We start from the raw sequence: 20,655 nt of genomic DNA on the forward strand, positions 1-20,655 counted from the left end.
CTAATGTGGGAAAAGTGACGCACCGGCGGCGCAGGGGGCTTGTAAATAAGCCTCTAAGAATCACCCAATTGGTCAAAGTTTAGAGAAATCATAAAGAAGTGACTCTGACTTGACGGAAGGAAGCAGTTCCTTTGTATGGTGTAGTACACAAGTGTAACGAGTCCCAAAACACAATGCAACACAAAGTAACATAACATGACGTAACACTTTACAAATATGATCTGAACTAAATCTGACTTTAGAATAATGCTGTGAAATTAAACACAAATAGAATGTCATGACGTATCCCAACATGGTGTAAAAGGAGAAGACGTGGTGGTCACCTACCGAGTCCAGGCTGTATCGATTGCTGTCAATGGCTGAGGTTTTGGGCCTCTCCAGCAGCTCATCGTCCAACAGGTGACCGTCAAAAGAGCTGGCGCCATCGCCCGAGCTGGCCAGGGCGTCATCAAAGTCATCATGGTCGTAATCAGACTCTACGTCTGGAGGAAGGCTGTAGATGGGTTCCAGCATCTCCTCGCCACTGCTCAAGGTCTCCGACACGAGGTTGTAAATTCCTTCCGAACCTTCAGAAGCAGCGCTGTACACATCTTGTCCATCCAATAGGCTCTCTGCGTTTGAGAGTCCTGTCTGCCGATGGTCTCCTGGGCCGTCCTCGGCCACCGCATCAGGTGGTGGTGGGAACGCAATATTCATGTATATGTCCTCCTCCGAGTAGTTCTCACTGGTTCTAGTGCTGTACTGATCCGAAGGAGCCAGGTTGGTGCCCTGCGTGCCCTCTTCATCAGCGGGGAACCCTTCATCCTCTTCTGACTCGGCCAGAGGTGCCCGCAGGCCAGGGTCCATGCTGAGTGTTCCCTCATTGGACAACGAGTGGTCCAGGCTATGGACGCACTCGTCCAGGTTGCCAAAGTCCAGGAGCTCCAGGAACTCCTGAGCGACGCGTGAAGCCTCCTTCTCCAGATGCTGAATCTGTTTCTCCCGCTGTCGCGACAGCTCGTTGCGCACGTCATCACCAGCAATGGATACGCCGTCCACCTCCTGCTGCCGATGCAGCTTCTCTATCTCAATCTCTAGCCGCAGGATCTCGTCCATCTGACGCTTCTCCTCCTCCTGCAGAGCGACGTCCTCCTCTTGACAACTCAGCTCCTTCTGAAAACCAAAGACAGAGTAAGACCGTGAGAAGATCTGCCTACAACAGGGGGCAATGCCACAGCCTGACAGCGTGTGTGGCTCTGTCAACACAAACTCATCATGGCAAAGCAAGCTGTGTCAGCCTGACCCAGTACGGCTTATTAGGGTCTTCGGTATCAATCCCCCCATGAACTTTACTAGCAGTCGCTTCACCCATGGACGAGGGAGACCACCGAGCTGCCACATCAAGCGAAGGACTGACCAGCAGTGCAAGGATCTCACTTCGGTGCAGTGTATGTAATGAGGGAGTGTTCTACTAGACCGTAGCTGTATATGGATCTATTCAGACCCCCCCTATATAAAGCCCTTGATTCCCCCACACTTTGCAGGTACGGGACCTCAAATTATTGTCGGGAGCACGGTCTCCCTGTTGGAGTGTATGGTGGCTATGTGTTCTCTGTGGAGCACCTTTACAATTTGTGTTTTTCCAAATAACTAGGCACACATGATTTTGCGCATCCGTTGGACCTTGCCACCATGTCTATCTTATGATTACACTTGTAAAGCACCCAATACTCGACTGGGTGGCTTGGCGCTGCGCACACAGGCTGCCTTCAATTTAGTTTTCCAGAGAAGAGGAAGGGAAACCCTGAGGTCCATGAGTTGTGAGTTCAAAGCTTGAAGGACCTGCTCTGAAGAGGTGCATGCACCGTGAGAGGTGGAGTAGAACTCAAAAGAGATCTATCCTTGCTCTTCCCCTTGGAAGGGGGAGCAGAACTATGGGGCAAGATATGGGGGAGCCATTGGTGGTGCATGGATAGCACAGACCGGCCTTCGGTGTCTATCGGGCGCTGGTGGGGCACCTCTGGGCTGTCGATTTGTGATCTTTAGTGACTCTCACATCGCATTTTACGTTCTCTGGGGCTCAGCAAAAATCAATGTAGGGACCTGAGTGTAAATCGCATTTCAATAACCTCGCTTAGAATTAAGAGCGGCTGCGACTACCCCTGTTCAATGATGCTGACCGAGTTAGAATACGTACAGTGTTAAAAATAGCAGCAACTCACAAAGGTGTGATCTGTGGCACATTACACATGTGCGGCGAGAAATGGCGCCTCGAAGCGGATGAGGCTGCTGTACAAAACAGGCTGTTCCTGCAGGTGGAGCCATGATCTCCTCCTGGGAACACAACTCCCTCCCAATACTGTCTGAGGGGCTCACTCCTAGAGACTTCCCTACTGTGTAGGTGAAGTGACAGACACCCCAGGCCAGCTTGGCCGCAGTGTGTCCACGTTCAACGCTTGCGGCTCCCACCACGAGTGCTGTGCTGGGCATTGCGCAGCATCCAAGAACCCTTGCATGAGAGACCTTGCCATTGGTCAGAGATAAATAACGATGGACGGGGATGTGGACAAGTATGTAACAGAGGCTGAGATTAATTCAAACATCCATCCATCACTTCTTTGGATACTTCAGTTTGGTCAGAGCTCATACACAATTTTTGACAAGTCGCTACCAGCCCCTCGTCTCTTCCATAATTCTCTGAAACAAGATAAAAAGCCCATGAAAACAGGAGAGTTGACATTTTGAAAGGAAGTTTTTGGTTTGGCACCCTGCTAGTGCCCTCAGATAAACACTAGACTAAGTACGCAAGCAGTGGGACCTTGTTTGGGCTGAAAATGAGACTTGTTGCCCCAGCTCGGATGGAGGCCTGCTCTGGACTGGACTCCGCTGGATGCTCTGACCCATTATAACCAAAACCAGGCCTGGGATCCATCAGGAAGCTTCTCTGTCGTGACCCGGAACAGGAAACTGTCCTGCCTCCTGAGGAGAGGAGCAGGTCCGTGAAAGGAAGGCGTGGAAGCAAGCAGTGGATTGACATCCATGCAAGGGTCCCCTCTAGGGAGTGAGATATCAGCAGCCGTGAGGTTCTTCTGTATCCCAGGAGCGCCTTCATCATCGGGAAGGTCGAAGGCCTGTGGGTGTGGTGGGCATGCGTCAGCTCATGGCCGGCATGCGTCAGCTCATGGCCGGCATGCGTCAGCTCATGGCCGGCATGCGTCAGCTCATGGCCGGCATGCGTCAGCTCATGGCCGGCATGCGTCAGCTCATGGCCGGCATGCGTCAGCTCATGGCCGGCATGCGTCAGCTCATGGCCGGCATGCGTCAGCTCATGGCCGGCATGCGTCAGCTCATGGCCGGCATGCGTCAGCTCATGGCCGGCATGCGTCAGCTCATGTCCGGCATGCGTCAGCTCATGGCCGGCATGCGTCAGCTCATGGCCGGCATGCGTCAGCTCATGGCCGGCATGCGTCAGCTCATGGCCGGCATGCGTCAGCTCATGGCCGGCATGCGTCAGCTCATGGTGGGTTCAAGATCGATTACAATTCACTTGTGGCAACCTGAAGTTACCAGCTTTGACTTATGCAGGACTAATGTTCATTTCCAGAGGTAGTTTTTAGGTGATGCTACTTCTGGGACTTCGTTTTATGGGTTTGCAGCCGTCTGGACTCAACCTCCTGGGTTGTCATGCCCTGCAGCTTGACCAACTGAGAGACTGGAGCAGAGATACTCATGCCGAAGCACCAAAGCATCAGGTAAACAAGGGTGATTCTTCTCTCGGAGCTCGTCTGCAACATGTCTGGGCACCAGATGAGACATGCAGGCAACCAGAATGAGCAGGGGTTCAGCCCAAGTCAAAGATGGCACCTTAACAGTGTCTGTGATTATTCCAAAACTCTTGAGCTAGTGTAGCTTAGGCAGACAGATGTGGGACACAGACACGGTTCAGGGTATGACTAGTTGGGGCTCTCACTGGCCTTCTAAAGTCAATGTACGCTTAGTCTATCAGGTAGCTTTTGCTGTCCGGCTGTGAAGGATCTGTTGAGGACTCTCCCAAAACTTAAGAGTGGGCTTGGAGCCCGCCCATTGCTTCCATGGGTTGGTTTATTGTCACTTATTTCCTGCTTCTTTTCCCTTTTTTTGTTTGTTCCCACCCTGAAGGACAGCCTCTTAACCATGCTTTTGATTGGCTGACTAATACCCTTCAACAGTTAACACTTTGTGAACTACTATTTTTTTTTGTCTAGCTCTTTGTGACCGTGCACGGTTTTTCCAGCTCGCTCCCTCATCAGGGACTCTCGATCCATGCACCTCGCCCTTGTGTGCTGCTTGCTCGTGTGCTTTTTCCTCTGGCAAACGTCTTGCGTTCTGTGATGCTCTCTCTCTCGTGTAAGGTTTTCCCCTCATTCCTTATCACTTACATCACAACATGTTTTATTTTTCTGATTCCCACCCACCCACTTCACATGGCTTCCCTTCACCCCTCACTGTCATTTTATTACTTCTTTGCCTTTTTTTTGAGTGGCCCCTACATCTGTTTTGCCACCAACTACCTTCACAAATGCATTTTAGCGCAATCTAAATAGTATTTTATATTTACCGCACCAAGGGCCATATGCACCACGCATTTTTTGCCTTTGCAAACGGCCGATTCACAGAATCGGGTGTTTATAAATGCAAAAAGATGCCTTTCTGATGCAGCAAACCCTATTTTGCAATTCGCTATTAGGAAGGGGCGTGTTTAGGGCGTCCCTTCCTAATACCGAATCGCATCAGTATGCATGAATGTTTTGCGACTGAAATGCGGTTGCGGAATATTTGAATTTTACCACCTACTTCAAATAGGTGGTAACCAATTTGTAAATGGGAAGGGGTCCCCAAGGGACCCCTACCCCTTTGTGAATGTTTGTAAATGCATTATATCTTTGGTAAAGCAGCCTGTTTTCCTTTAAGGAAAATGGGCTGCTTTACAAAAAAATGATTGCTTTATTTAAAAGCAATCACAGACAAGGGGGTGTAGTGGCGCGCACTAGTCTATGCACGTCACGTAGCTACGTGACGTGCGGCGGCCATTTTGAGGCGGACTGCGCGCACAGCGCATTCAGAGGCGCGGCAGCCGCGAGAGCGTAGCGCCGGCTCGGCGCTCTTCAGCAAGAGTTGTATTAAATAAAAGAACCGTTATTAAGACATAGAGAGTCAGCGGTTTCATTTCATGTAGCATCATTACAGTGGCGACGAGGTCGGGATTCGACCAGAACACCTAGAAAAAAAAAAAACGGAAGGCAACTCACTCAACACGTGGCAGAGGGAGACACTGCAGAGCCCCATCCACGCAGGCACAAGGAGCCAGCAGATCTCCAAGCAACCAGTATCACCCAGTCTGAAGTGGGACTAGCACAGCCGAGCAGCAACCCTGTGCAGCGCAACTGAGAACCACCAGGACTACAGGCACCACACAAGGTACCGTACCCTGAAGAGCACGGCAGAGCCATCACCACCCACACCATAAGAAGGTGGCATAGAGACCCCACAGTGGCCAGACAGCGCGTCGCACTCCGCCTGCGCTATCCACAAGGAGGTCCGAACTGGCTACCTTAAAGGAGGGTGAGGGGGCTGACACGGAGAGTCCCCAAGAGCAAACCAAGAAAGAAGAGACGGATAGCACCCCAGGGAGCCCCACAGGGAAAGGTAACAGAGCGACGACGGTCAAGGACGAGAAAATGAGCGCACCAGCGGGATACGCTATTGCACCAGTCCAGTTCCTCCCGAAGCCGGGAGAACCACTGATGAAGTGGGAGGACTGGCGCAAATACATAAATAACTTCATAGAGGTCCTAGAGGACGAGAATGAAGAGACTTTCAAACCCAACAGGAAAAAACTTATATTATTACTTAATCTGGGGCCAGAAGGACTCAGAATATATAAAAGCCTGGTGCCCAAACAGAGAGATGGCTCTGACGATGATGTGTACGCCCATGCTATCGACAACCTGAACGAACATTATCGACCCACGGTATGTGTGTCGGTCGATAGATTCAACTTCCAGCAGAGAAAGCAACGGGCCGGAGAGTCGATTGAGGAATATGTTGCGGCCCTGAAGAAACTAGCGACCACGTGCAGGTATGGCCTGTGGGAGGAAGAGTTTATCAAAGACCAAATAGTAATGCACACATCCAGCACGAACGTCCAGGACAAGCTATGGGTAAGTGGAGACACCACACTCAAGGATGTAATGGTCATCGTCAAGAGGGCAGAACTCGCACGGAGGTGCGCCGACGCAACCAAGAAAGAACCGCCAACCGCAGCCATGGTGAACAAGATACAGGAAGAAGAACCTCGCAAAGATCTGAGGTACAGGGGCGCTACGCCGAAGGGATCCAACAAATGGCAGGGCAACACCGGATTGCAAAAGAGACAGGAAGGCAGTGGCAACAAGAAAACGTGCTACAGGTGTGGGAGCTGGTCCCATGAGGCACACGACAGAAGATGCCCCGCGTTCAGGGCCAAGTGCTTACACTGTGGCATCATCGGCCATTACGAGAAAGTGTGCCGGAAGAAAATGTCCAAGAGCGTGGTAAAATACGTAGACCAGGAAGACGAGAATCAGGAAGAGACGGCGGAGGAAGAGGTCATCACCGTCCTGTGCATATACGACCAGATAATGTGTATAGATGGAAAAAGGACAAACAAACCTGTGTTGGAAATGAAGATGGGAGGAGTAACCATCAGTGTAGTGGCGGATACAGGTTCCCCCTACACGATAATACAAAAAACAGTGTGGGAGGAAACATTCAGACCGAAGATAGGACCGGAGCTGGAGAAATTGGACATCCGACCGGTCACATATAATGGCGATCGCATCCCAATGGTGGGGTACAGACTCTTGAAGTTTGAGTTCAGAGGCAGATCAGCGTTCTGCAAGCTGTACATCTCAGAGAGAGGACCGTCCGTCTTAGGGTGGCTGGACCAGGGCGACCTGGGAATCAAGTTAGACCCGGGAGGCAAGGAACAGATTTTGCTCACGGAACCAGACACATGGCCCAATCTCACCAAATGGAAAGAGGACTACCCAAGAGTGTTTGGAGGCACGGTGGGAAAACTTGAAAGATTCCAACATAAGATCGTGCTCAAGGAGGACGCCGTTCCGGTCGCCCACAAAGTGAGAAATATACCCATAGCGGTAAGAGAGGCAGTCCAAAAGGAGCTTCAAGAATTGGAGAGTAAGGGGATAATTGAACCCATCACCTGCGCAGAGTGGCTCGCACCCTTGGTGGTAGTCATGAAGCCGAATGGAAAGGTCAGGCTCTGCGTCGACCTGAGGGAGCTAAACAAGAACATTGTCGTGGAGAAATTTCCCCTCCCAAGGATCGACGAAATGTTAGCAAAGACCAGAGGGGTCAAATGGTACTCCACCATCGATTTGACCTCCGCGTACCACCAAGTAGTATTGCACCCAGACAGCAGGAAACTTACGTCTTTCATCACCCCATTCGGGTGCTACCAGTTCTGCCGCATGCCGTTCGGGCTGGCCTCGGCGGCTGCGGTATTCCAAAGGTTAATGCACCAACTGTTTAAGAACTTAACTGGTATCCATTATTTCCAGGACGACATTTTGGTAATGGGGCGAGACAGAATGGACCACGATCAGAAATTGGGGAGAGTGCTGAAAACCCTGGAAAGCAAAGGCCTCACGGCAGAATGGACCAAATGCCGTTTGGGCCTGGAGTCGGTGACCTACCTAGGTCATGAGATCGGGGCACAGGGCATCACACCAAAAGCGGACAATGTAAAGGCAATCGCTGAAGCTCCGCCCCTCACCAACAAGGAGGAGGTCAGGTCGTTTTTGGGCATGGCGGAGTATTACAGTAAGTTTGTGGTACACTTTGCCTCCAAAACGCACCATATGAGGATGCTGACCAGGGAAAGCACCAGTTTTGAATGGACACCAGAGGCGCAACAGGAGTTTGATACCATCAAGAGGGATGTCACGGGAGCAGTGCCACTAAAAGGATACGACCCACAGGGCGCTACCGTGCTCACAACCGATGCCAGCGACAAGGGCCTGGGAGCAGTGCTCATGCAAGAACGAGGACAAGGACAGATGGAGACGATCAGTTTTGCATCCAGGGCGCTGACGGCCACCGAAAGCAAGTACAGCGTGATCGAGAAGGAGATGCTGGCGGTAGTGTGGGCCACAGCGAGATTTCGGCAGTTCCTATGGGGCACCAGATTCCTGCTCAAGACTGATCATAAGCCATTGGTAAAGGTGCTAATATCGAGTGGGCATGCCAACGCTACGCCCAGAATATCGAAGATGTCTCTGAAACTACTCGAATTCAGATATGATGTGGAGTACATCCCAGGGAATCGCAACCGAGTGGCTGACTATCGGAGCAGGGCAGCAGCAATGGAGCCTGGAGAAGAAGACCCCACAGACCAAAGGGAACTGGTGGCCCTGGTGGGGGATCAAGGTAAAGTCATCAGCTACCAGGAGTGGACTGAAGAATACGAGGAGGACAGCGTATTGAAGGAAGTGAAGAGGTACATTATCAAGGGATGGCCAGACAAAAGACATGTGAGCGAAGATGTCAAGCCATACTATGAAGTCAGAGAAGAATTGTCGGTGGGGGACAAAGGAGTGTTCACATACAGAGGGGACAAGGTAATCCCTCCGAGAAAACTCATAACCCAGTTACTGGACTTGTTACATGAGGGCCATCTAGGCATTGGGAAGCTGAAGTCAAGGGCCAAACAAAATTACTGGTGGCCAGGCATGGACATAAGAGCGGAGAGGCATGTCAGAGAATGTCCACAGTGCCAGGGAGCGGACAAATCACTCAAGCCCCTGCGCCCCGCGTTAGGACAGTTCGAAACCCCGCAGAACCCGTGGGAAGAATTGTCGATAGACATATTGGGACCCATCCTTGATGGCCAGGGCACTCAGAAGTACGTATGTGTCCTCATGGATCGGTACTCCAAATGGCCCGAGTTGAAAGTGGATGAGACCATGGACACTGAGAACATCCTGAAATTTCTGTCGGACACTTTCGTGAGGGAGGGCATACCCAAGTCCATCTTGAGCGATAATGGCCCCCAATTCACGTCAGAAAAGTGGAACAAATTCATGCAAAGGAACGGCATAGCCATCAAACACACAGCGATCTACCATCCCGCTGGGAACGGCTTGGTGGAACGGTTTAACCGAGTGGTGATGGGTGCCGTACAAGCAGCGATTTCCTGCAACAAAGATTGGGAGAAAGCCATAGAGAATATGGTATGGGCCTACAGGATTACCCCAACGGGAACAGGATATAGCCCTTTTCAGATCCTGAGAGGGCGAGAACCCTTCACCCATGACAATCGGATTTGGAAGGAGAAGGTTATCACCAGTGAATGGTCCCCGGCGGTGGTACGTGCCAACCTAGAAAAAGCACAGTTGATATATACCAACCACTACAACAAACGGAGGAATGTGAAAGGGACAAGATTGGAAAAGGATGAGTGGGTAAGACTAAAGTTGGCAATGTTACAGAAGAAGGGAGACAGTAAATACAGCAGGCCCATGCAAGTCAAGGAGGTGTACGATCGAGCGGCCTTGCTGAGTGACGGCAACGTGTGGTCCCAAGATCGCATGGCCAGGTGTAACAAAGTTCTACAATGGGAGCAACCTGGAGCTGAGTGGGACGACGGAGAAGAACCGAATGCAGAGGGGGAGCAAGGCACTGGCGAGCAACATGGAGAAGGAAGCGGTAGAGATGAACTAAGAGGGGAAAGAAGAAGCATGGAGGAGAACATGGCAGGACAGAGAGAGGAAAGAAGTGACGAGGTGCCGAATCAAGGGTCCCAAGAGAGCTCGACCCAGGTGACCAGGAGCGGAAGGTCTGTGGTGAGACCAGCAAGGTTTCGAGATTTTGAAATTGACATTTGAACTGTAAGTGACTCTTATACTGTTTGGAAAAAAGGGAGATATGTAGTGGCGCGCACTAGTCTATGCACGTCACGTAGCTACGTGACGTGCGGCGGCCATTTTGAGGCGGACTGCGCGCGCAGCGCATTCAGAGGCGCGGCAGCCGCGAGAGCGTAGCGCCGGCTCGGCGCTCTTCAGCAAGAGTTGTATTAAATAAAAGAACCGTTATTAAGACATAGAGAGTCAGTGGTTTCATTTCATGTAGCATCATTACAGGGGGTCTGCTGACCCCAGCAGGCCACCATCCCTGTGATTTTTGCGATGGCTAGTGGATGGCAAATTGCGACCTACCTCATTAATATTCATGAGGTAGGTCATTTGCGATCCCTTAGGAATCACAGAAAGTGTTAAACACACTTTCATGCATCACATTTTGCGATTTTCTAATTGCAAATTGCAAGAATTTGCAATTAGGAAATCGCAAAATGGATTGTTGATGCATCTGGCCCCAAGTGTTGTCCACCATGTTAATTCAGCAAATAAAGGGGGCGTGGCCTAGCGAGCCATCATGGCGGACGTGTGCTAGGAGAGCTCCGTCCAGCCCGCTCTAATATCCTCCATTATCCTGCTTCCCTGGTCTCTTCCTCTACCTGAATGGTGTCCTGAAGCCATCTCGCTCTACATACTACCACAATCGCCAAGTTTCAGACGGCTCCGTGCTCAGGAGCGGGCGCTGCCGACGAGGGCCTGGACCGGGCCTCTTCTTCTGGTGATCGGGCGTCTAGCGGCTGTGGGGATAGGGTGGCCCGCGGCGGCAGTCTGAACACTAGACTGCGCAGGGGCCTTGCCGCGCTCGGCTGCTGAGGCGCGGCCTCTGTGGCAGGCTGTATTGGAGGTCATCCGGAGCGTGGCGGATTCTACCCGAGCCTGGGACGCGGCCGCCGGGGCTGGTTGCGAGCCCCTCTGCCTGCGGAGAAGCAGTAAGTGAGGCTGATCACCGAGACGGGGGCTCAGTATCGGACCCCCAGGGTTGCTCCGGGCGGCGGATAGCAGATCCCCCGGGCTTGAGGCCTTGCTGTGTGCTGGCGCCCCCCCGTGGTGGGGACTCGCATTGGCGGCACAGTCGGGCCGCACGGGCCCTAGTGGGTGGACACGGAGTGACATCCCAGCGCCCTGGGAGTGCTCCTTAGCCGCCCTTTGCCCCCTGGAGTCTCCTGTGTCGTGGATCGGCGGCCTTGTCGGGCCGCGGACGGGGCTGTGATCGCATACTGTTCCGCGACAGAGCTCCTTGGCCCTGCTGGCACCTGACGTGGGGTCTGTTGGGCCTGCCCCACGCCGCAGATGGAGGCCTGATATAGGCTCGGCTGGCATAAATAGGGTCGGGCGTGGTCCTGGGGTCCCGGAGGGGGCTTACCTGCCGCATACTTCTCCCCCTCGCTGCTGGAGTGGCGGGTTCACCTCAGTGGTCAATCGAGCCACGTGAGCCTGCCACGGGCGTCATGTGGATGCTGTGGTGATGGCAATGATACCATTTGTGAGGATCTTTGAGGTGTGGCTGGACAAAGCTCTGTCCTTTAGCACCCAGGCCACTAAACTTTCTGCAACCTGTTTTAGCCTCCTTAGGATGCTAAAAAAGTTCTTCCACTCTTACCTATGGATGCCAAGCAAGTGGCCGTTCAGTGCCTGATCCAGTCTCGACTGGATTTCAGCAATGTCCTGTACCCAGGGCGCTGACCCAGAAGCCCCCTCCTGGCGCTCACCCGAGGCCTGTCATTGCAAAATTACTGAACTATCACAATAGAGACATTATCCTAAAACAGGCTAGGGCCAAGGAACCGTTGCTGTTTGATAATGCCCGTATCCTGATATTCCCAGACGACAATCCTTAATGGCAGCAAACTCTCATCTTCGAGTGCTCAAGCTCCCATGTGCCCTGCTATACCCTTCTAGACTGCGGGTGGTTTATCGATCCTGCACCCATTTTTTCGATTCACCAGAGGAGGTCCTTCAATGGACAGATGAGATTGTGCGTCTGCGTCCACACACTCTGACCCGCATGGATTCAGATTCTTCGTAGAGTGAGATGCTTCGCAAACAACCCGCGCAGAAGAGGAAAGGGAACAGGCGCTCCAGGTCCAGGCGAAGATCTTTGTCGGGCGACGCCTCATCCCGTGTGGCATCGGTTCAGCGTCTACCTACCACTTTGAACTGACTTATGGAGAATGTTATAATTCACTGATTTCTTGTCCTGTTTGCCTTGCCCGGGGTAGCACGATTGAGGGCCGCTACCCCTGCAGCACATCTGTGAATGGGGAAAGGGCCAGCTGACAATGGGTTGTAAGTTTGGGATCCATTGGCGGGCGGAGGGGGGGGACCCCTTGTTGGGGTCTGCCACATACGCTCGCCGCAACAGGTACTTCATTATTTTTGAGGTATTGGGTTGGGGGGGGGGTTTGTTGTTGGTTTGGTTGGGGGTTAGGGTGGTCGTTGCTAGATCGTACTAGCCTACATCGCCTCAGAGTCATCTTGTCCAGTTCGCATGGTCTTGCCTGGTACACACCCATATTCCGCACTGTCCCACGACGGGCCCCCTTAGCGATAGGCGGGTTCCCTTGGGGACACTTCAAATATCGTGTTGGAATGTTCGGGGGTGCTTGACAAAATCAAGCGTGGCGCAATACTTAAACAGGCGAAGCGCGTACACGCCGACATTCTCCTGCTCCATGAAACACATCTTATGGGGAATAAGGCGCTCTGTTTTCAACGTTTTGGATACGTGCACATTTTTCACTCTGGATTTGTAAGGGGATCCCGGGGGGTTGCAATCCCGATCCATAGAAGAGCCCCGTACACGCACGTTAAGATATGGAGGGACACACAGGGCAGGTATCTTCCTCCAGGGGACGATAGGGACGGAATCCATAGTCCTGGGTAGTGTTTATGCCCCTCTACCCACTCCTGGGGCATGGTTGACAGGCTCATGACACTGCTGACAGACATACCTGATGGGCCCGTGCGGGGAGACTGGAATGATGTATTAGACCCGGTTGGGGATCGTTGGTGGCCTGGCGGCCCGTCGGCCACGGGTGTTCCTACGAAGCTGAATGCACTTGTGTCGGTCAGGATTGGATAGACCCCTGGCGTTGCCTGCATGGGACGACACAGGGCTACACATACTTGTCGGCCATTTATGGCTCCCTCTCCCGCCTTGATTACATCTTCGTCCCTCGTGCCCTGGAGCACAGGGTAATTGCCGCCGATATTCTCCCACGTGGACTGTCGGATCACTCACCGATCACTCTTACATTAAATATGTCTCAAGCACAGCAGCCATTTCGGTGGCGTCTTTCGGTGTGGAACCTCCAGAGGGAGGACAATCGAGAACATATGGGAGACGCAATATGTGGGGACGGTGGAGGGGGCTGATTGCCTGTGGGAGGCTATGAAACCCACGCTTAGAGGGGTGGATATATCATATTGCGCAGAGGCCCGCAGATTGCGTAGGGAGACTCTTGTTCAGGCGGAGGTTAAGCTCCTGGCATTGGAATCCCGCAGCAGGGATGGCGCTGACAACCGTGCTCGCCGCCACCTTCTTTTGATGCAGCAGGAATATGCGCATATTCTGCTTAATGGAGCCCAACACACAGTAGAATTTATCGATGGGGAGGACAAATGCAACAAATTGTTACATAGGTTGTGCCAGCAGTCGTTGTACTCCGAGGTCCTACCGGGTGTATTAGGCCCAGATGGGTCCGCTCTCACTGACCCCTCTATGATTGCTGACAGCTTTGCCACGAATTTTGCGGACCTCTATGCCCCTAGTGAGTGCATCCCCGAAGCGATGGTGGGTCAATTCCTCGACGATCTACCGCCTAAGGCACTCTCTGATGAGGTGCGTGAGGAGCTGGATCTCCCGCTCACCGAGAAGGAGCTGGGTGAGATGCAGCCTGGAAACGCCCCAGGCCGAATGGCTTCCCATGCAAGATTTTTAAACATTATTTTCTGCAATTGGGACCTCATTTCTGTAGAGTGGTGGAGGAGGCCAGGGAGCGGGGTTGCATGCCACGTGACTGGAGGCACGCGGAGATGGTTGTGTTCCACAAGCCGGGAAGACCCCCGGAACAACATGCATTTTATCGCCCTATATCCCTCCTTAATGTGGAGGCCAAGGTGTTGGCCAAGGCATTGGCCAATCGCCTCCGTGCCCCTATTACATCGTTAGTGCATACCGATCAGGCCAGGTTCATGCCCCATCGGGCGGCCCGGCACAATATAAGGCGCGCACATGTTGCAGTGGCAACCGTCCAGGGGTTGGGGGGAGTGGGCCGCGTTAATACTTGCAGATATGGACAGAGCCTTTGACTCCTTAAGCTGGGTATATTTATTCGCACTTCTCAGTAGATTAAACTTTGGACCACAATTTCTTTCCTACCTGACCCTTCTCTATACTGACCTGACAGCATCTGTACCAGTGGCGGGTGCCATCTCCCCCTCGTTCTCGATTGATCAGCGCACTAGGCAAGGTTGCCCTCTGTCCCCTTATTTGTTTGCGCTGGCTATGGAGCCTCTGGCGTCCTGGGTGCGCATTGACGCCTAGGTTACGGGACTAGAATGGGCAATGGGCCTCTCGGATCGCACTGCCTTATATGCGGATGATGTACTCTTTTTTCTTACTAATATCGATAAGACGGGAACGCGCCTACTACGTATTATGGAAATATTCGGGGAGACGTCGGGTCTGTTTATCTTTATCCACTGGGGGAACCAGAATAAAACGGATACCTAGCCTACCAGGAGATGGTTTTAACTCATCACAATTGTGTAAATAGCACTCTGCCTCTCGCCGTACCAGACCCTCATCCAGAAATAAACATCTCAGCTCCTCTCCTTTGTAGAGTTGTAGCCCACCCAGCCGCCTGGGGCAGAACGCTGTCTGGCCCAGCAGCCTGGGGCAGAACGCTGTCCGGCCCAGCAGCCTAGGGCAGAACTCTGCCCGGGCCAGCCGCCTGGGGCAGAACCCTGCCCGGCACAGTCCAATGGGGCAGAAGTCTGCCCAGCACAGCCCAATGGGGCAGAACGCTGCCCGGCACAGCCCAATGGGGCAGAACGCTGCCCAGCACAGCCCAATGGGGCAGAACGCTGCCTGGCGCATCCCCCTGGGGCAGAACCCTGCCCGGAGAAGCCCCCTGGGGCAGAACTCTGCTCTGCCCGGGGCTGAACCCTGCCCGGCCCAGGCGCCTGAGGCTGAACCCGGCCTGCCCCAGGCGCCTGGGGCTGAACCCGGCCCAGCCCAGGCGCCTGGGGCTGAACCCGGCCCAGCCCAGGCACCTGGGGCAGAACTCTGCTCAGCCCAGGTGCCTGGGGCACAACTCTGCCCAGCCCAGGCGCCTGGGGCAGAACTCTGCCCAGCCCAGGCGCCTGGGGCAGAACTCTGCCCAGCCCAGGCGCCTGGGGCAGAACTCTGCCCGGCCCAGGTGCCTGGGAATGAACTATGAAAACCCCAAAAGGAACCCACTGGAGGTGGTTATACTCCCCGGTACACCTCACTGGTTGGGCCCCACACATGTCTCTGGGCCCCTTTAAGTGGTTTCTGGGTGCATTTCAGAGTGAAAGACACCAGTGCTGCTGCCAGATAGATCAACACACACCCCAGAAGCATGCAAGGGAGGAAATAAAAAGAGAGGACTTAACTCACCGAAGCTGCTCGAAGAACGGCCTCCAGGCGCTCGTGCTCCCTGTGGAGAAAGGTGCACACATGAGTGAATCAGAAACTGAGACAGAGGAAACTGTGACAGGAAAGTGACAGAGCGCACCACAGACTGAACTGTGACAGGAGAGACAGAATGAAACACAGACTGAACTGTGACAGGAGAGACAGAGCGCACCACAGACTGAACTGTGACAGGAGAGACAGAGCGCACCGCAGACTGAACTGTGACAGGAGAGACAGAGCGCACCACAGACTGAACTGTGACAGGAGAGACAGTGAAAGAGCGCACCACAGACTGAACTGTGACAGGAGAGACAGAGCGCACCACAGACTGAACTGTGACAGGAGAGACAGAGCGCACCGTAGATTGAACTGTGACAGGAGAGACAGAATGAAACACAGACTGAACTGTGACAGGAGAGACAGAGCGCACCACAGACTGAACTGTGACAGGAGAGACAGTGAAAGAGCGCACCACAGACTGAACTGTGACAGGAGAGACAGAGCGCACCGCAGACTGAACTGTGACAGGAGAGACAGAGCGCACCACAGACTGAACTGTGACAGGAGAGACAGAGCGCACAATAGACAAATGTGACAGGAGAGACAGAGTGCACCACAGACTGAAATGCGACAGGAGAGACAGAGCGCACCACAGACTGAACTGTGACAGGAGAGACAGAGCGCACAACAGACTGAACTGTGACAGGAGAGACAGAATGAAACACAGACTGAACTGTGACAGGGGAGACAGAGCGCACCACAGACTGAACTGTGACAGGAGAGACAGAGCGCACCGCAGACTGAACTGTGACAGGAGAGACAGAGCGCACCACAGACTGAACTGTGACAGGAGAGACAGAGCGCACCGCAGACTGAACAGTGACAGGAGAGACAATGACAGAGCGCATCACAGACTTAACTGTGACAGGAGAGACAGAATGAAACAGACTGAATTGTGACAGGAGAGACAGAGCGCACCACAGACTGAACTGTGACTGGAGAGACAGTGAGAGAGCACAACACAGACTGAACTGTGACAGGAGAGACAGAGCGCACCACAGACTGAAATGCGACAGGAGAGACAGAGCGCACCGCAGACTGAACTGTGACAGGAGAGACAGAGCGCACCACAGACTGAACTGTGACAGGAGAGACAGAGCGCACCACAGACTGAACTGTGACAGGAGAGACAGAGGGCACCACAGACTGAACTGTGACAGGAGAGAGAGAGCGCACCACAGACTGAACTGTGACAGGAGAGACAGAATGAAACACAGACTGAACTGTGACAGGAGAGACAGAGCGCACCACAGACTGAACTGTGACAGGAGAGACAGAGCACACCACAGACTGAACAGTGACAGGAGAGACAGTGACAGAGCGCATCACAGACTTAACTGTGTCAGGAGAGACAGAATGAAACACAGACTGAACTGTGACAGGAGAGACAGAGCGCACCACAGACTGAACTGTGACTGGAGAGACAGTGAGAGAGCACAACACAGACTGAACTGTGACAGGAGAGACAGAGCGCACCACAGACTGAACTGTGACAGGAAAGACAGAGCGCACAACAGACAAATGTGACAGGAGAGACAGAGTGCACCACAGACTGAACTATGACAGGGGAGACAGAGCGCAACACAGACTGAACTGTTACAGAAGAGACAGAGCGCACCACAGACTGAACTGTGACAGGGGAAACAGAGCGCACCACAGACTGAACTGTGACAGGAGAGACAGAGCGCACCGCAGACTGAACTGTGACAGGAGAGACAGAATGAAACACAGACTGAACTGTGACAGGAGAGACAGAGCGCACCACAGACTGAACTATGACAGGAGAGACAGAGCACCACAGACTGAACTGTGACAGGAGAGACAGAGCGCACCACAGACTGAACAGTGACAGGAGAGACAGTGACAGAGCGCATCACAGACTTAACTGTGTCAGGAGAGACAGAATGAAACACAGACTGAACTGTGACAGGAGAGACAGAATGAAACACAGACTGAACTGTGACAGGAGAGACAGAATGAAACACAGACTGAATTGTGACAGGAGAGACAGAGCGCACCACAGACTGAACTGTGACAGGAGAGACAGAGCGCACAATAGACAAATGTGACAGGAGAGACAGAGTGCACCACAGACTGAACTGTGACAGGAGAGACAGAGCGCACAACAGACTGAACTGTGACAGGAGAGACAGAATGAAACACAGACTGAACTGTGACAGGGGAGACAGAGCGCACCACAGACTGAACTGTGACAGGAGAGACAGAGCGCACCGCAGACTGAACTGTGACAGGAGAGACAGAGCGCACCACAGACTGAACTGTGACAGGAGAGACAGAGCGCACCACAGACTGAACTGTGACAGGGGAGACAGAGCGCACCACAGACTGAACTGTGACAGGGGAGACAGAGCGCACCACAGACTGAACTGTGACAGGGGAGACAGAGCGCACCACAGACTGAACTGTGACAGGGGAGACAGAGCGCACCACAGACTGAACTGTGACAGGGGAGACAGAGCGCACCGCACACTGAACTGTGACAGGAGAGACAGAGAGCACCACAGACTGAACTGTGACAGGATAGACAGAGCGCAACACAGACTGAGCTGTGTGCAGGCTTCAAAGTTGGGACCAGAGCCTCTTGTGGGTTAGATACGAGCAGTGGCAGAGCTGTGTGCTGAGCTGTGTGCAGGCCTCAGGGCTGGGACCAGGGCCTTGTGCATGTCAGATAGGAGGAGGAGTGGCAGAGCTGTGTGCAGAGCTGTGTGCAGAGCTGTGTGCAGAGCTGTGTGCAGGCCTCAGGGCTGGGACCAGGGCCTCGTGCAGGTTAGATATGAGCAGTGGCAGAGCTGTGTGCAGACCTCAGGGTTGGGACTAGGGCCTCGTGCAGGTCAGATAGGATGAGCAGTGGTAAAGCTGTGTGCAGGACTCAGGGCTGGACCAGGGCCTTGTGCAGGTCAGATATGATGAGCAGTGGTAGAGCTGTGTGCAGAGCTGTGTGCAGACCTGTGCAGCAGTGCTGGGCATTGAAGTTCTGCTGCAGGCCAGGCCTGAGGAGCAGTCGAGGGTGTGGGGGAGGGGTTCACCCGAGGAAGGGTGCTTTGGGTCAGGCCTGGGGGGCCCTGGTAAAGCTGTGTCTGCTCCTGAAATGTCACCTCACCTCGTGAATGTACCCCCAGTGCCTCATTGCCCCTCACGCCCTCCCTCGCCCTGGAAGATGCCCTCATGGCTGGCATAGCCGCAGTCCGGAGCTGACAAACCTGTTCTCCTCGTCCTCCCGCGCTTTCTCCTCCTGCCTCCTCCGCTCTTCGTCCTGCAGCCTCCGCTCTTCCTCCACCCTCCTCATCCTCTGCTCCTCTTCTTGGCGCCTCTGCTCCTCTTCTAGGCGCCTGCGCTCTTCTTCGAGGCGCCTGCGCTTCTCCTGCTGCAGCAGCAGGTACCTCCGCCGGCCCAGCTGCCCTCTCCAGACCCTCTGGAGCAGGAGGGCCGCCGCCTGCAGGCTCCGGAAGTAGCGCCTGCACAAGAAGGCCCGGTGGTGCTTCTGGAGGGTGAGCGCGCTGAGCTGCAGCGCCCGGAAGCGCTTCCTGCAGGGGGGTCAGAAAAGAAAGCTTTAGGAAGTAGGGCTGGCGGGGGCCAGTGGACTCACCCGGGCCCAGGGGCGGCGGGGCGAGCAGGAGCGAAAACCAGGCAACGGTGCTGGACACGCATCAGAGTCAGACCCCATGACTGATGCATAGACCAGAATCATCACACATGGCTACCGCATGGGCCAGGATCACCCAGCATGGCTTCCTGACTCACTAGAATCAGACACCAGGGCTGACACATACAACAACGACAGCAACTCGACAACCCTGATCGATAACCTCGCCAACCTCGGACTGAGACAACTCGTCACAATGCCCACCCACTCCGCAGGCCAAACGCTTGACCCCATCTTCTCCGCAAGCCCCCACGTTGCCTTCAGCCACACCACCGAACTCCTCTGGACCGACCACCGCTGCATCCACTTCTCCTTCAAGAAATCCACCACGTACCACCGCACCCAACAGATCCCCGGCCGCTGCTGGAGCAAAATCACCGAAGACCAACTTCACGCAAACCTCGCTCTCAGCCCACCCACCGAACCCTCCAACACCGACGACGCTGCCCGCAACTTCAGACGCTGGATTGATGACTGCACCAACACCCTCGCCCCGCTGACAAAACTCCCCCACAGAGACACCAGCAAGAGGGCCAGCTGGTTCACCCCAGAACTCCTAACCTCCAAGCGAGCCTGCCGAAAGCTAGAGAAGAAATGGCACAGCGAATAGCCCTCGGACAGCGGCGCAACACACAAGTACGCCACCCGCAACCACCACCACTTTACCAGGATGGCCAAGAGGACCTCCTTCAAGGACCACCTCGACAACAACGCACACAATAGCAAGGAGCTCTTTAACATCATGAAAGAACTCTCCAACCCCAGCTCCAACACCAACGACATCCCGCCGTCGCTAACCCTGTGCAACTCCATCGCCACTATCTTCCACTGCAAGACAGCAGACATCCACGACAGCTTCAACAATTAGGCAGCCCCAACAGACAGCAACACAACAGTCTCTCCGCGCACCATCGATCACGACCCCCTGCTAGCCTGGACCAGCTTGAGCATCGATGACACCATCAAGACCATGAGCACAATCCACTCTGGCTCCCCATCAGACCCATTTCCGCACCACATCTTCAACAAAGCCAGCAGCTCCATCGCATCCCACCTGTGCTACGTCATCAATCTCTCCCTCGAGACGGCGACCTTCCCAGAAATCTGGAAACACGCCGAGATCAAAGCCCTACTCAAAAAACCCAAAGGCTGACCCTAAAGACCTCAAGAACTTCGGGCCCATCTCTCTGCTCCTGTTCCCGGCCAAGGTCATCGAGAAGATTGTCAACAGACTGCTAACCCGATACCTCGAAGTAAACAGAATCCTGGACCCTTACCAGTCAGGATTCCGAAGCAACCACAGCACCAACACGGCCCACATCGCTGCCACCGAC

At 53.8% G+C, this 20,655-nt stretch overlaps 1 protein-coding gene across 1 annotated transcript in view; it reads right to left on the minus strand.

Annotated features, from left to right (window-relative positions):
• The window catches only part of LOC144822056 (unconventional myosin-X-like), a 618,454-nt gene that overhangs the window by 148,251 nt on the left and 449,548 nt on the right, over positions 1-20,655 (minus strand). The window contains exons 22-24 of the mRNA XM_078679130.1: positions 18,879-19,202; positions 15,580-15,619; positions 328-1,152 (exon numbers count right to left, since the gene is read on the minus strand). Coding sequence (XP_078535256.1) covers positions 328-1,152; positions 15,580-15,619; positions 18,879-19,202 — 1,189 coding nt within the window. The remainder of the gene's footprint in view (positions 1-327; positions 1,153-15,579; positions 15,620-18,878; positions 19,203-20,655) is intronic.

Source organism: Lissotriton helveticus, chromosome 3_1 (assembly GCF_964261635.1).
Source record: "Lissotriton helveticus chromosome 3_1, aLisHel1.1, whole genome shotgun sequence".
In the NCBI taxonomy this organism is placed as follows: Eukaryota; Metazoa; Chordata; class Amphibia; order Caudata; family Salamandridae; genus Lissotriton; species Lissotriton helveticus.